Source organism: Eptesicus fuscus, chromosome 7 (genome assembly GCF_027574615.1).
Source record: "Eptesicus fuscus isolate TK198812 chromosome 7, DD_ASM_mEF_20220401, whole genome shotgun sequence".
Classification (NCBI taxonomy): Eukaryota; Metazoa; Chordata; class Mammalia; order Chiroptera; family Vespertilionidae; genus Eptesicus; species Eptesicus fuscus.
The window spans coordinates 32618071-32633804 of NC_072479.1; the positions used below are offsets into that span (position 1 = coordinate 32618071).

The 15734-nt window shown below is 37.4% G+C and overlaps 1 protein-coding gene across 1 annotated transcript in view; it reads left to right on the forward strand.

The window, feature by feature from the left end:
* LIN7A (lin-7 homolog A, crumbs cell polarity complex component) overlaps positions 1 to 15734 on the forward strand; it is a 143530-nt gene that overhangs the window by 27340 nt on the left and 100456 nt on the right. Inside the window, exon 2 of the mRNA XM_008143811.3 lies at positions 13886 to 14004. Coding sequence (XP_008142033.1) covers positions 13886 to 14004 — 119 coding nt within the window. The remainder of the gene's footprint in view (positions 1 to 13885; positions 14005 to 15734) is intronic.

Below are 15734 nucleotides of genomic sequence, written 5' to 3' on the forward strand. Positions count from 1 at the left end.
AGCACTCAAGTTTGATGATCTTTAAATTTATTCAGTCTGTCAAATAACTATACTTATGACCAAATAACACTTAATTAGTCACTAATAGCTTAAATGCAGATGTCTTTTTCTCCATTTTTTTAAATTCCCCCGGAGCATATGTTTTTAATGATTTGAGAGGAAGAGGGGGAGAGAGAGAAAACATCAATATGAGAGAGAAACATCGATTGCCTCCTGTACAACCAGGGATCCAACCTGCAACCTGGGTATGGGCCCTGACCAGGAATCTAACCCGCCGAGCTCTGGTGTACTGGATGATGCTCTGATCAACTGAGCCAGATTGGCCTGCGTTTTCCTCCTTTTCTATTCCCAGTGTTTGGTTTATAAAAGAAACATCAATAGAAAGTCTGAGAAAGCCCTTAGGAATTTAACATAATCAGGAAAAACTCATTATTTCATGATTTGTACTTGGAATTTTTAATAATCTTTTATTCAACTTGATAGTAATCATGCTCTCAACAAAACACATAAACTATTCACCATAACAATTTATACAAACATCATGCTTCAGTTTGTCCTCTCAGCATCTTTAAAAGATGTGGATGGCACCACACTAACTTCACTATACAATTTTCCAAGTAACTAAGAAACTGATGACAGTATGATATAGTAGTGATAAGGTAAAAGAGGAAACATATTATTAAGGAGCCTGATAGCAGAATAATATATCAAAGTGTCAGCTTAGATAAAAACATTCATCTGTTTTCTAGTATAGGAGGTATTTGAGGACATGAAAAGTTAAATTTGTAAGGTTTCTTTACAACAAGCTCTCTGAAAACCCCACTTGATTGGGTGTCTCTCCAGCAATTTCCTGATAAAGCCTCTCCCTTCCAATTTCCTGAGCTCTATGAAAAAGGGAATTGGGATTCGTTAATAATAATTACAAGGAAAAACTCCCATTTTTATGATATGCACAGATGGGATCAGTACCTATATAAAAGCTTGGTGTTTTTAAGCTAAGGAAATACTACAACTCATGGAGCCGAAAGGTATGCATCTTTTTATGTCTAGTGTTTTAGGATGCCTGACAATAATTATTTAACTAACCTTGAGTGAATTAGGGAATTTTGTGATTTGTACTTGGATTTTTTAATAATCTTTTAAATAGGGAATTATGGAAGGAAAGGTAAAATATAGAGACTTCAATTTAAACTGAAAGCTCTGTGTAAGGTGTCTGGTTTTTTATCCAGCTGCATCTAAAATGAAGTGAGGTCATAGATGAAATGTAAACAAGGAATAGTGTGGATAGACAGGCCTCATTGTAGCTTGTGGGTGTTCTGTTGAGGTGTCATATTGCTAGTCTGTACCTGGCAGTTTTATTGTTTCTACAGAAATACCTCCAGTATACTTAACTAGCTAATGAATAAGTGCACATTATATGCATTTTTTCCCCAAGAAACTTCAGAAACAATTTGTCTGCATACAAATTGTAGTTTGGGCGATGTACTTTAAAACAACTGCCCAGAGCCCTAGCCAGTTTGGCTCAGTAGATAGAGCATCAGCCTGGGTTTGATTCCCGTCAAGGGCACGTACCTAGGATGCAGGCTCAATCCCTGGACCTAGTTAAAGTATGTGTCTCTCCCCCTTCCTTCCACTCTTTCTAAAAATCAATGGAAAAATATCCTCAAATGAGGATAAAAACAAAAACAAAAACAAAACACGTGCCCAGAGAGCTTAAAAATAAGATTGCCTTAAAAATATTCACAAGTGCTAAAATGACTTCTGATCCACTTTCAAGTCATACTAATTAGTTCTTACTTCTCCCATTTATAAATAAAATTTGATCATTACAGAAAGATGGAGTTCAGTCCCTTAAATTCTCATTTTCTCAGAATTTACATTTTGTAAGAAATCTAAATCTTGTCAAATAGAGGTTAACACAAATATCATTGTTAGCTAGTGAATACAAATACTTATATAAATATAATGAGAAAATATAATTCCGTACAATTAATTCTATTGGGTAAACAATTTTTAAGTATCTACAGTTGTCATTATTATGTGTGGGATACAATGGCATATACAAAAATTAATAGGAGTCTGGCTGGCATGGCTCAGTGGTTGAGTGTCGACCTATGAACTAGGAGGTCATGGTTCGATTCCAGATCAGGCACATGCGTGAGTTGTGGGCTCATCATTGATGTTTCTATCTCTCTCTCTCTCTCCCTCTTCCTTCTTCTCTAAAATCAATAAAAATATATATTAAAAAATTAATAGGATACAGGTGCTTTAGTATTTAGAAGAAAAAAAAAAAAGGTCAGTAGATTGCTGAACTTCTTTGAGACACGAAAAAACTGATTACATTTTGGCCAGGTCTAATCCCTCATAGACTCACAAAACATAATCAATTTGCATGGATGCCATGAGGCTAGAAATAAGTGAAAATGAAATGAGCTAACTTGAATGTGATTAGGAAGATTGTAGTTGGCTATCATTATATAAAGACATATATGCAAGATTAAATAGAAAAGTGAGGTGAAACTATAGAAGAAAATGAAAGACATCAAACACAATAGAGATAAGAGAAAGCTCAAAGAAAAATGAAGGTGGGACTTTTGGTTTCCTGAGGTCTGGTAATGGTAGGAAAATCAAGCCTCAATTTTAGCTGTTTGGGAAAATAGATGATTTTTTTTTTTAAAAAAAAGGAAGGAAGAAAAGAAAAGAAAAAGAACAAAATGCTGAATAGAGTTCCTGGAAACACTGGGAACACATTACTCATTAAAACCACATAACAGGGATTGTTTAACAAAGAAAGCCATAGCTTAAGCTTTGCCTACCCAAAGGTTTGTTTATTGTGTATCACTTTCAAATGAAATAGCTACCTTCCATTTGAGAGAATCTCTTAGCTGCTACAGCCTTTCATTTGGAAGAATAGCCTGGGATAGGATGTTGTCATTCTATAAATTTCTAATTTAAAAATTCTAGTATTATCAAACTCTTCTGTGATATACATCAACGTTGTCCCAAATCCCATGCAGGAAAGGTCACTCGGCATTTTGTAAGTATAAATTGGGATAATTTTAACAGCATAATGAATAATGTTTTTTAAATTTGAGCACATTTAAATTGTGCCATTCCTCAACTGGAGGGTTTACCAGTTAGTCTGCATTTAAGGAACATGGCAAGTTGTTGCCAGATCAAAGCAGAGGTGAGTTTCTGAGGATAGGCACACTCTGATGGTTATGTCTCATTAGTAACCTGTAAATTGACAGTTTCCTTTCATATCACAGCAATGGAGGTACAGAGCATTATTGGCCATTTATTTTGTTGGTACACATTCTCTGTTGTACAACATTAGATTTTTAAACTGAGTATTCTTTGGCCCAAATTTTAGATATACCAAAAGCTAGTGATAAGTCAATATTTTACATACACTATTTAAACTTTAGTCTTAATAATAGCTTCTATAATACTGTGCATGAAATACTGACTTAAGGCTTGACATAGTGTTTATAGCCATTTTACTTAACTGCTCAAATATGAGTTTGTCTTTTAATGAAATTTTATCATTTGCAACACATGGATGGACCTAGAGGGTATTATGTTAAGTGAAATATGTCAGTCAGAGAAATACAAATACCATGTAACTTCACTTATATATGAAATGTAAAGAACAATATAAACAAACAAAATGGAAATAGACTTATACAGAGAACAGATTGATGGTTGCCAGAAAGGAAGGTGGTTGGAGAACTGGGTGAAAAAGGTAAAGGGAATGAGAAGTACAGATTGGTAGTTACAAAATAGTTATGGAAATATAAAGTACAGCATAGGAAATATAGTCCACAATATTGTAAAAACTATGTATGGTGCCAGGTGGGTATTGAAAATATCAGGGGGAACACTTTATAAAGTACACTATTGTCTAATCACTATGCTGTACACCTGAAAATAATACAAATTAATATTAAATGTAAATTGTAATTGAAAACATTTTATTTCAAGAGTATGTCTTTTACAAAAGGACATCGAATCACCTTATCAAAGAAATTTGGGTAGCATAATTTTTTGTCTATAATTTTACATTTTCTCTTCAAACATTATCACAAATAGAACAAGAAGTAAGCACTCAGTAAGGCTTAGGAGTAAGAAAGACTTAGGAGAAAAGATGATCTAGATCTTATATCATACTAGAGGCCCAGTGCATGAAAATTCTTGCATTCGGGGGAGTCCCTCAGCCCGGCCTGTGCCCTGTCACAGTCCAGGAGCCCTTGGGGGATGTCCAACTGATGGCTTAGGCCCGTTGCCACGGAGGTGGGAGAGGCTCCTGCCACCACCGCTGTGCTCACCAGCCATGAGCCAGGCTTCTGATAGGGGGAGCACACTGACCACCAGGGGGCAGCTCCTGCATCGAGCTTCTTCCCGCTGGTGGTCAGTGCACATCATAGTGACTGGTCATTCCACCGTTCAGTCAATTTGCATATTAGCCTTTTATTATATAGGATGGCAGGCACTCTATTAAAATCTCATTAAATTACATTCCCATTTAGACCTTATGGTGACTATATAAAGTCAGTGTTGCCACATTTTATTTCCCAGGTCTCTTTGCCTTTCAGGTTTATACCCATATTACCCAACTATTTGTCACAGCGATAAAACGTTTTATATAATCCTGTATTGACCCTGAATGAATGGATTTTATATGGACAGGGAGAGAAAAACAGGGGAAAGTGCTACCCTCTTTTAAAAATAATTTTGTCTTCAGGGTGATGATTATTCTTGCCACTTATTAAATTTAGCCAAAGGATATATATGTGTAACCCACAGACACGGTCAACAGTGTGGTGATGGCCAGAGGGAAGAGGGGCCAGAGCTGGAGGGAGGCAGTTAAAGGGGGAAATATAAGGATATCTATAGTAGTGTCAACAATAAATTTGTTGCCATCATTTGAGTATAAATAAAGCATCAGCCACAATTACTGATGAAACACTAAGGCATGAGACTGTATTACTAATAATCCTTTTCTGCTTAAGAAGCATCCTATTGAGACCTCATCATATAGCTGTGCACCCTCAGGGTGATGATTCTTCTTCTGCCCACCTGTGCCGTTCATGCATTGCCCTCCCCACTGCCACCATTCCAGTCTGGCTTCACCATCTTTGGCCAAGGCCAGTGTAATGACCTTCTTCCCAGCTGGTCTCCTGTGTATACCACTGATTCACTTTAATTCATGTTCCAAACAAAAGTCATGCTGATATTTATAAAATGTGAATCAGATGATGGTATCTCTCTGGTAAAATCTCTTCAATGGCTTTCTTTAGCAAAGTGTACTAAGCTATAATCTTCTTAAGAAATATTTACACAAAACCTGGCCCTGTTTACTTCTCACACTTTGCCTTCTATCTAGTGGAGTGCTGGGACTGGTGCCTTCTGGTTTAAGAACTTATTGTCAAATAGTCAGGAATTTTGCAAGCTAGCGATATCATGTTGGTAGCTTGGAACAGACCACGGTGGGAGTGTTCACACTAAAGAAATCAGCAAATACTACAAATCAGGGCTTTTTTGCTTTTTTGTATTTATTTAGGAGAGCTGATTGTTAATCAGTTACCAGCATGCCGCTGTTGCTATTGCTCTCTGCCTTACTCACCATGTTCCACTGACCCTGGTTTTGTCTGTTCTTCTAACATCTAAGCTTGCTCCTCTCACTGTGGGGTCTTTGCCCTTGCTATTCTCTTTGGATCATCTCCTTCGGACTGCCATATGACTCTGGCTCCTTTTCAACATTCATGTTTAAGTCCAAATGTTACCTTCTCAAGAGGCTTCCCATGACTACTTAACTAAGGACCACCATTTGTGACTAGTTTCTTTAGAGCATAAACTTTATCACAGCTGTCTAAAGGAGTGCCTTTAAGGTCATGTGCTCTTGTGTCAGCTTGTATTTGGTTGCAAGCCACAGAAAATCAAATAGTAAGGCATGTATTTGTCACATAGATAAGAATCATGGGGTTGCACAGTTCAAGGCTAGTATACCAGCTCAGTGATTACAGTAAGGGCCTTCCTTCTTCCTGCTCCACCTTTCTTAGCATGTAATCATCACTGTCATAATCACAAAATGGCTCTTTCACCTCTGGGCACTTTCAGATGTCGTAGCTGGCAAGAGAATAGGGAAACAGGGTGCAAAGACCGAAATGCTGAAGGCACAGGCCAGCAGTTTGTCCATTTAAAAAGCTTTTTTGGAAGGAGACTGTTCAGGTGAATATCTGAAATTATATAATTTTATTAACTAATGTCACCCCAATAAATTCAATGAAAAAAAGAAAAGAAAAAGCTTTCCTGGAAGCCATACCAATGACATTTTACACTTGTAACAACGTGGCCAAATTGCAAAAGAGTCTAGAAAGAGAAGTATCTTTGCTTTTTAGCTTTTGCACTAGAAGAAAGCAAGGAATACTTTGGTTTTCTCTGGCTTTAGGTCAAATAACTTATATTGTATCTAAACATTTTTTAATGAAATTAGTGAACAATATGCTGTAAGTGACCAACTCCATCTTCATCCAAATTCCAGATTCGGATGAGTCATAGATTCAATTTGGCAGTCAAAATGTCAACCAAGTTAATTAAAATTCATCATTAAGAAAAGAGATGATGATTGGACTATTCCTGATATCTGGAATCTCATCTCATTTAAGTTGTAATATTTTGCTGTTGTTTCTAGTTACAGTGTTCAACCTGTTTTAAAGAAAAAATTTCCAAAATATATTACCTTACCATCATAGGCAATTGATGTTGATTGACGATTTTTCAATGTGATAACAAAATGTGTTGAAGAGTTACCTTTGGGGACTTTGGGCACTATTATGACTGTTTTCCCCACCTTATAATGATCATGAGGCTATATTTGAAAAATAAATTTGCCATATCTGTATTGTTTGATCTTTAATCTCTTTTCTGGGACAGAATAGATAAATAAATAAAAACATGGGCATTGGAGTCAAACACATCTGGTTTTGAGTCCTGGCCCTATTATTGACTAGATGTATAGCCTTGGGGCAGATAATTCACCTTTCTGAGACTTCTTTGTTGTTATTTTTATTTTTTACTTTAACTATAAAATGGAAACAGTAGAAATCCTTTCATACACTTGTGAGAACTTAATAACATGATCTAAATAAGGCAAGTGAGTACTGAATAAATGATGGCCATCAACTTCCTTTGTTCTGGGTCACATAATAAACTGTCAGTGCCCTGTAACGTGCATTTATGAGCCACTTCCTGCATCAGAACCACCTGAGGTCACTAGTAAAAGCAGATTTCAAGCTCCATGCTCAGCTTCTTCTGCTTCTCTTTTTAAAATTTTCACCCAAGGATGTGTTTATTGATTTGAGAGAGAGAGAGAGAAAGAGAGAAGAGAGAGAGAGAGAGAGAGAGAGAAATTTTGATGTGAGAGATAAACATGGATTGGTTGCCTCTCACACATGCCCCAATCAGAGGGCTGAACCTGCATCCTAGGCTTGTGCCCTGACCTGGAATGGAACCTGCACACTTTTGGTGCATGCAACGACTTTCAACAAACTGGGCCACACCAGCCAGGGCGGCGGCTGCTGCTGCTTCTTCTTCTTCTTCTTCTTCTTCTTCTTCTTCTTCTTCTTCTTCTTCTTTTAAATCTCAATTTTCAGTAAATGGTCCAGAGTTAAATTTTTATGTTGACTAAAATTTGAGAACCACTATTTTCAGCCTTCAAGCAAGGATTTGTTGGTCAGATTCACTTAATCTCTGTGTATAACCTTGGGGAACAGGTGCTGGGAATTTTAAGGATATGGATTCCTGAGCCACATCTCAAACACAGCCCAGATTCTAGAGCCATAATACCAAAATTCAGATCCTAACTATACAACTTACTAGCTCTTTACTTGGAGAAGTAATTTAAACTCCATGTGTCTTATTTTCCTTCTATATAAAATGGGGATAATAATAATACCGACTTCATAGTGCTGTTAAGAGAAGGAAAATGTTTGGATCAATGTCCTACTAAACACTACATGTGTCAGCAATTAGTATTAAGAGTAGCATTGCTGTTAGTGTTCCCAGGATGTGCTTTGAGAGCCATATCAGTGATTCCCAACAGAGCCACACTTTATGAACACTGGGAGCTCTGAAAATTCTAATGTCCAGGCCATAGCCCAGGACGATGAAATCAGAAATATATGTGGGAAGGATCTAGGTATTTGTTTTTCATTTGTATTTCCCCAGTGCTCCCAGGTTATTCCAGTGGATAGGCAAAGCTGAGAGCTGTTCCTCCATATCATTTGAGAGCTCTCCAGGTGATTCTGATGACCAGGGAGTACCAACTGAGAGGGGTGTACAGATATCCCTTGTTCTGCACTTCAGTTTTCACACATAAAGAAACTGGCATTTTTACAAATTGAAGACAAGGACTTCCATCAACAAAAAGATTATGACTGACTTTATTGTGATACTTGCTTTATTGCAGGGGTCTGGAACCTAAACCGCAATATCTCAGAGGTATGCCGGTACCAGTAAATGGAATAGGGGTTAATCATTATTGAGGGAAGAAGGATTAAGAGCTCAGCCTCTGACCAAAAGCCTGCAGAGCACAGAGCTATTATAAAAGTACTGAATGTTGAAGGGAAAGGCTGCTAAAAGAAAGACTGTGATTGGAATAAAAATAAAAGGCACAGGGTTTTGAATCACTTAGATTCAGATTCCAAACCTAGATCTCCTATTTATTAATGAGATACTTAAATTCTCTATAAGCCTCAATTTTTTTCATTGCACAACATGGGTTTTTTAAGGATAAAATGGGATAAAAGATGTAAAGCTCTTAGCATACAATGACCCTTGCTTCATAGACATTAAATAAAAGTGTATTATTGTTTTTGCTTTTAGAAGTGAGGATTAATGGAATGCAGAGTGTAAGAAAGAGTGAGGAGTCAAGGGCAATAGCCAAGTATTTTGCTTAAATAATGGGATAAATGGTAGAGGTATGAACCCGAGAATTGGCAGACAAGAGGAGTTTGGTTTCTGAGAACTTCATGCTCTGCTGTTTTGTAAATCAGTCTCCCTAGTCCTTATCTAATATTTCTTTTAATCTGAGCTGTACTAGTAAACCCAGACTTATATGTCAGTAACCAGATTTGATAGCTTCATAAAATAAGTGTAAGGAAGTTCTGAATAAGAACCTTAAGGGAACTCACAAATAAACTCCTCACTCTTTATTGCAGTCGTTTAAGAACAAGTACTTTGCTGATTCAAAGGCTTCTTTTGCTGCCTTCCAGGTCCAGGCGTTGCAGATTTCTGGCACTTTTACGGACCTAAAGGGAATCAGAACTCATATCCCGCTTGTCACTCACCACCTCTTTGTTTGCAGAGCACCAGCCAGGTCTGGGCTGGGGGGACCTAAACATCACTTTTGGTTTTCAGACTTCTTTTGGCCTTTTAGCAACTGCTGTCTATCCCATAGCCCTTGGGTGGGTACGAGCAAGCTGGTTCAGGTCCAAGTGAGCACTGCTCCTCAGTTCTGTGCCTCTGATCAGATGGGTAGAGAGGGAGGCAGATCAAGTCCATTGCCTGTGCAACCAGGACAGAGATCCTTGTCTCCCTTCTTGCAGGCACCCTCAATGGCTACAATGGGTTCTGGTGGAACACTTCTCATTTAGTTAATAGAAGGGAAGCAAAAGACCTAGTATGCTGTCCAAGTTAATGACTTAGCAATTCCCCATGAGTTTTCTTTCATCTCACAATTATGTGTTTATAAGGACTGGGAAAGGCCTATGGTATAATGTAACAGGGCTGGCCCAGCTTTTAATAAGTCTTAATGGGGTGTGTCTGGTTTCCTTGATGGCTCTTTTTGAACGATATTTCTCAACTTTGGATGGTCATGGGAATCATCTGGAAGCTATAAAAAATAACTGATGACTAGATCCCACTTTCAGAAATTTTTATTTAATTGGTCTGGAGCAGCAGGCTGGTTTAAAAATTCCACAACTGATTCTAACGAGCAGCCTTTGCTAAGGAATACTGGTTGCGAATGTGGATGGTAACTAGCACTAATTACTTTTATTCACGGGCTTTTAATTATTCTCCTGGAAGAATCCTATTCAGTGTCCTGTAGCACAGGGTATTAAAGAATAACAGGAAATGCAAGAAGCGTTCCTGTAGTGCTGGGGCTGAGAGATCATTTTGTTTACGTCCTCTACTAATGGGATCTGTGAACCAACAACTTCAGAATCACCAAGCATCTGTTTAAAAGGCAACATGTTGAGCCTTATCCTCACACCTCCCGAATCAATCTCTCTAAAGTGGAGCTGAGGCATCAGGAACCTACATTTTAATAAGTTCACCTAGATTATTCTTGGGCACATTCATGATTTAGAACCATTAATCTGTACCAGAGCTTCTCAGCCCTGACTGCACATTAGAATCACATCAAGGCTATAAAAATAGCCATGCCAACTAGGCCAGGGGTTCTCAACCTTGGCTGAACTTTAGCATCACCTGGAGGCCTTTTAAAAGCCTCATGCCCAGACTCCACCCTGTGCCAATCACATCAGACCCTCCGGGGGTGGGCCCCAAGGGAGAGATAGCTTTTAAAGCTTCTCATGTGATACCAATCTACAGCCAGGGTGAGAACACACTGTTCTGAATATTCTGGTTCAGTTTGTTTGGGGTGGGTCTTAGGCACTAATCATTTTTAAATGCACTCCAGATCATTTTAGTGTGCAGCCAAGGTTAAAAACTGATGACTATCAGGTTTTGAACTTCCCCAAGTGTACTTACTCAATACCTTTTAGCCTACAGATTCAGGCTTTCCCCACACTAGTTCCAAGCCAGTTTAGACCAAGGCTGATAGGGATGGTCTCATGAGAATTTATATGTCCACCTAGACATAAATCTCTAATCCTTGCCTTTCTGAACCAGTCTCATTCATTAATTTATCATTCATTCAACAAATGTGTACTAAACACCTAATATTTGTTAACTAATCTGCACTAAACTATGGATACAATGACAAATACAGTATTGTTCCTGATACCTCTATAGGCTTATAGATTTGCATGGGTATCTTTTTTTCTTTTTTTCAAACAGGTATTGCGGAGAGAATTATTACAATGGATGAGTGAACAAAGACCTGTAGGAATACAGATATGGTAGCAACTAAATCTGCCTTGGAAAAACAGGGAAGACATGTCTCAGTTCTTTGAATGCCCACCCTCTCTTGACAAGACTTCAATTTGCATTTATTTTCCTGGAACATTCTTCCCCTTTTCCCCACCTGCACTTCCTACCTAGACTCTGCTTAGCTGCTGTTACTGCCACAAAGAGGTCTGATCTCATGGATGATGATAAATGTCTTTATTATATGTCCATGCACTAACTAGCAGGAATTCTTTTATAGCACACACTCTCTTTAATGCATGTCTATGACCCCTCAAGTCTGTAAGTTCCATGAAAGCAAGAGCAATGGGCTGACTCCTTTACCACTGTGTGTCCTTCGCACAGCACAGTTCCTAACACTCGTAGATGAATGAATAAATTGCATTCCAAGAACAGGGGCTGCTATGTACAGAGCCATAGAGGCATGCAATTCTGTGGCATATCCTAGAATAACAAAACTTTTGGGTGGCCAATGTATAAGATGGGCAGGAGGAGGTCTCTAGAGGTGAGTCAGAAGAGGCAGTTGTTAAGGGCCTTGTGTGTAACCCTACGTGGTCTGAACTTCATCCTGGAGGCAGTGGGAAGCCAGGGAAGGTTTTATATGGGGGAGTAGAATAATGAGGTTTATCAACCAGAACAATCATTCTGGAAGCAGTGTGGGAGATGGACTGAAAAAGAAAAGATTGACTTAAAGAACAGTTAGTTTTAGTACTATTGGCAAAAAATAATAAAGGCTTCCCTGAAGTAATGAATCAAAGGGGCTCTGTTCAAAAAGCATTTTTGAGATAAAATCTATAGCACTTACTGACTAACTGCTTGTGGGGTGAATGTGAGAGACGATGCCATGGCCTAGCTTGGAAGACAAGGTGGGTGTGGAAATATGGAGTATAGGCAGAGAAGAGCTAGTTCCAGGATTATTTTGTTTAAAAAAGCTAATTTTTAAACAGGTTGATAGTTTCATATATCTCAGGCCATTTGGGGGTAGAGACTCTTGTGCAATTAGAAATGCATAAAATTCTTAGCTTGGTAACTTATTGATTGTGGATGTGGCTGGTATTGTGCAATTGACTATGTTGACTTTCAGCTTATGTACAAAAAGACAAACTTTTGAAAAGGCAGTGTCACATTGATTTCATGATTTGTACTTCTTTGGGCTACCATTGCCAAACCATTTGGTAATATGTCAAGGGAAAATCTTCATTTAAATAACTTATTGGTTATATTCTTTGGTTAGATACATACACCTATGAAAATCCCACCTGAATTCTGAGGTGATAATGATTTTATTTTAGGTAGCTATGCTGTAATATTCCTTTCTCATTTGATAGTGAGTTCATAAAGGAAGTGTCTTATTATTCTTGTTAAACTTAGTACTATATCTAATATGAACACAAATAAATTAGTGGCTGGCTGGCTGAATTTATAATCTAACAGCAAGGGATGTGGAATACTTTCTAGAACTAATCATTTAGGAATTGAAAACCTGTATTCTTGTGTATGTGTGTGTGTGTGTGTGTGTGTGTGTGTGTGTGTGTGTGAATCCCCACCTGAGATATTTTTTCCCATAGAGAGAGTGGAAGGGAGGGAGAAGAAGAGAGAAAGAGAGAGGCACAGAGAGACAGAGAGAGACCAGGGATCCAAACTGCAACCCGGATACATGCCCTTGACTGGGAATTGAACTCATGACCCTTTGGTCTGAGGGCTGAGTCTCTAACCACTTAGCAGCCAGCCAGGGAGAAAACCTCGATTCTATACATAAACACCTAAGTGACTTTTCAGTAAGTTATTGACTACATACAGCAACAGAAGTAGAGGAGACCACGGTAGGCATTACTAAAATGGCCTTTCATCATAGCATTTTCTCTTGGCAATGCAAAACCAACCTGGGAATTTTAAAGCTATGGCCATAAAATGCTATGTTTCTTGACACAGTAACCTTTGATATTGTTCAATGAAAGAGAAACATTTAAATTAATGGTTATTAAAACCTCTTTTGCTTGGTACTGTCCTAAAATCTGATAGGTGGGTACATGATCAGATTTTTATTTTAGAAAGATTACTTTGTGAACCATATGAAGAGGCTGGATGAGAAAAAAATGATTCCAGTTTGACAGAAGAGAGATGATGGTGAAGGCCTGGAATAAAGCAATGGCAGTTAAATGGAGAGAGGCCATTAACTAATTCATTCATTATCAAATATTTATTCACTGAATTATACCAGACTCTGGGGATGCAGTGATGACCAAACCAGATAAATTCCTATCATCTAGGAGTTTATAGACAAGTGTAAGAGATGCACATTAATCAAATCATTATACTAATAAAGGTGAAACTGCAGATGTGATAAATGTGGTGTGATTAGGGAAAAGTCAAACTGAGAAACCATCTCAGAAAGAAAATTGACAGAACTCATTTGGTTATCGGGGTGTCAGAATAAATAAAAGACATGTTTCCTGCTCTTTTTCTGAAAGAATAATCAAACTGATTTGTGTGACAAATATTATACATGAAATGACATCAAAGAAAATGTATTCAGTGACAAATTGTGTGGAACAGATTTAAATGACTTTTTAATCAAAAGATTAGATCAATAAGCTATGAATCGTAAATTCTGATTTTGTAGTTAATTCCACTTAATTTTCGTCATCGCTATTCAGTTGGAATGATGGTACTTTGCTGATGAGACACAGTTACTCTAGATCTTTTCACTTCATTTTATTTTTAAATTCAGATGTTGCCAGAGCAATTGAATTACTGGAAAAACTACAGGAATCTGGAGAAGTCCCAGTGCACAAGCTACAATCCCTTAAGAAAGTGCTTCAGAGTGAGTTCTGTACTGCTATTCGAGAGGTATGACACTAAGATTCTAATAACTGTGTTCAGCCATATGTGTTCTGAATGGAAGACATATCTTTTCCACACAAACAGTTGAAATAGTTAAGATCAGAACTACATCTTTGCCTTCCATTTTTAGCTCCTTGGACAGATGATAAAATATAATTTAATCCGTTAAATTCTTTATTTAGATTCATTCAGGATTTATATGGTCATATAAAACCCAAGATTTATCTTATGGTACCAATAAAGTGACTACCTTCATAGGTTAACTATTACATGTAAACTATTTAGCGGTCACATGAAGTTATCTGGAAGTTCAGTTAGAAATAGTCATAATTAACGAGGGCTGAGATTTTCTTTAAAGAATATTCAACTAAGTCTTTCACAGGCAAGTCTGAAAGAGTAATCGCCTACTGACTAAAGTGATAGTTATCCAAACATTGCTAGTGCAGCGATTGTCAACCTTTTACTAGTACATCTCATGGCATAAGCTAATTACTAAAATTCTTTGGCAATCCAAAATATATATTTTTTGCCAATCTGACAAAAAATAAGTGTAATTTGATAGATTTATAAAAAATAATAATAGTAATTGTCTACCTTTTTTGTTCCAAAGTTACTTTTAAAAAAGCAGGTGCCTATACTTGTATATAAGAATTTCTGGTACCAAGAATTAACCAATCAGACACAACCTTATTATGAGAGTTGACTAATAAGATGCAACTTTATTACATGACCTATAATTTACCATTCCAGACAGGGCATTCATACCGGATGGCTATTATTGTGTTGGCTGTTGTATTTTTGTATTTGACAATCTAAGAGAAAAGAGGTCAGTGCTCCTGACTAAATAGTCAGGTGTTGCATTTTAAATATTCTTGTGGCACATCAGTTGAAAATTGCTGGTCTAGTGCAATAATGGAAAATCTCTGAACAGGCTGACATGACCTTCTAACAAATCTTTGTAATGCTCTCCTGGCTAATGGTTTTAGGATTCCTAAAGTGAAAAAAAAAAGTGTTATAATGTGTTATATTACATTTTATATAATTTTATACTAATTTGAATAGTGTATTGACTTGTGGTAGAAATGACTTGTCAATTAATGAATTTAATTGTTTACAAGTTCACTTGAGAGATATATGCTATTTAAATGAAATAATATTCAGTAAACCTATCACCCCTTCCCCATCATGTACTAAGTGATAATTTCTTAATTAGAACCTAAAGTCCATAAATCCAGCATATATGCCTTGGTAGAAGTCCCTAATAACGAAGTACCTTACATCTTCCCCAAAGAGTTGAACCCAATGACTACCTGGAGAGTTTGCTGTAGCAGAAGTCATACAACTCCCTCTTTGCAACTCTGCATGTGGCTAGTGCACATTTTAAAAATTTTATTTATTTATTTATTTATTCATGTATTTATTTATTATTTATTTATTTATTTAATCCTCACTCAATGTTTTCATTGATTTTAAGAGAGGAAAGAAGAGATAAAGAGGAAAGGAGGGGAGAGAGAGAGAGAGGAAAACATCAATTGGCTGCCTCCTCCACATGCTCCGACAGGTGATCAAACCCTCAACCTAGGTATGTGCCCTGACCAGGAATTAACCATGCAACCTTCTGGTATATGGGATGATGCTTCAATCAACAAGCCACTTGGCCAAGGCAATGTTCTTTTTTTTACCGAAACAATGCTAACTATGTGTAGTCCCTAGGTGGAAACAATCCAGGTGACTAA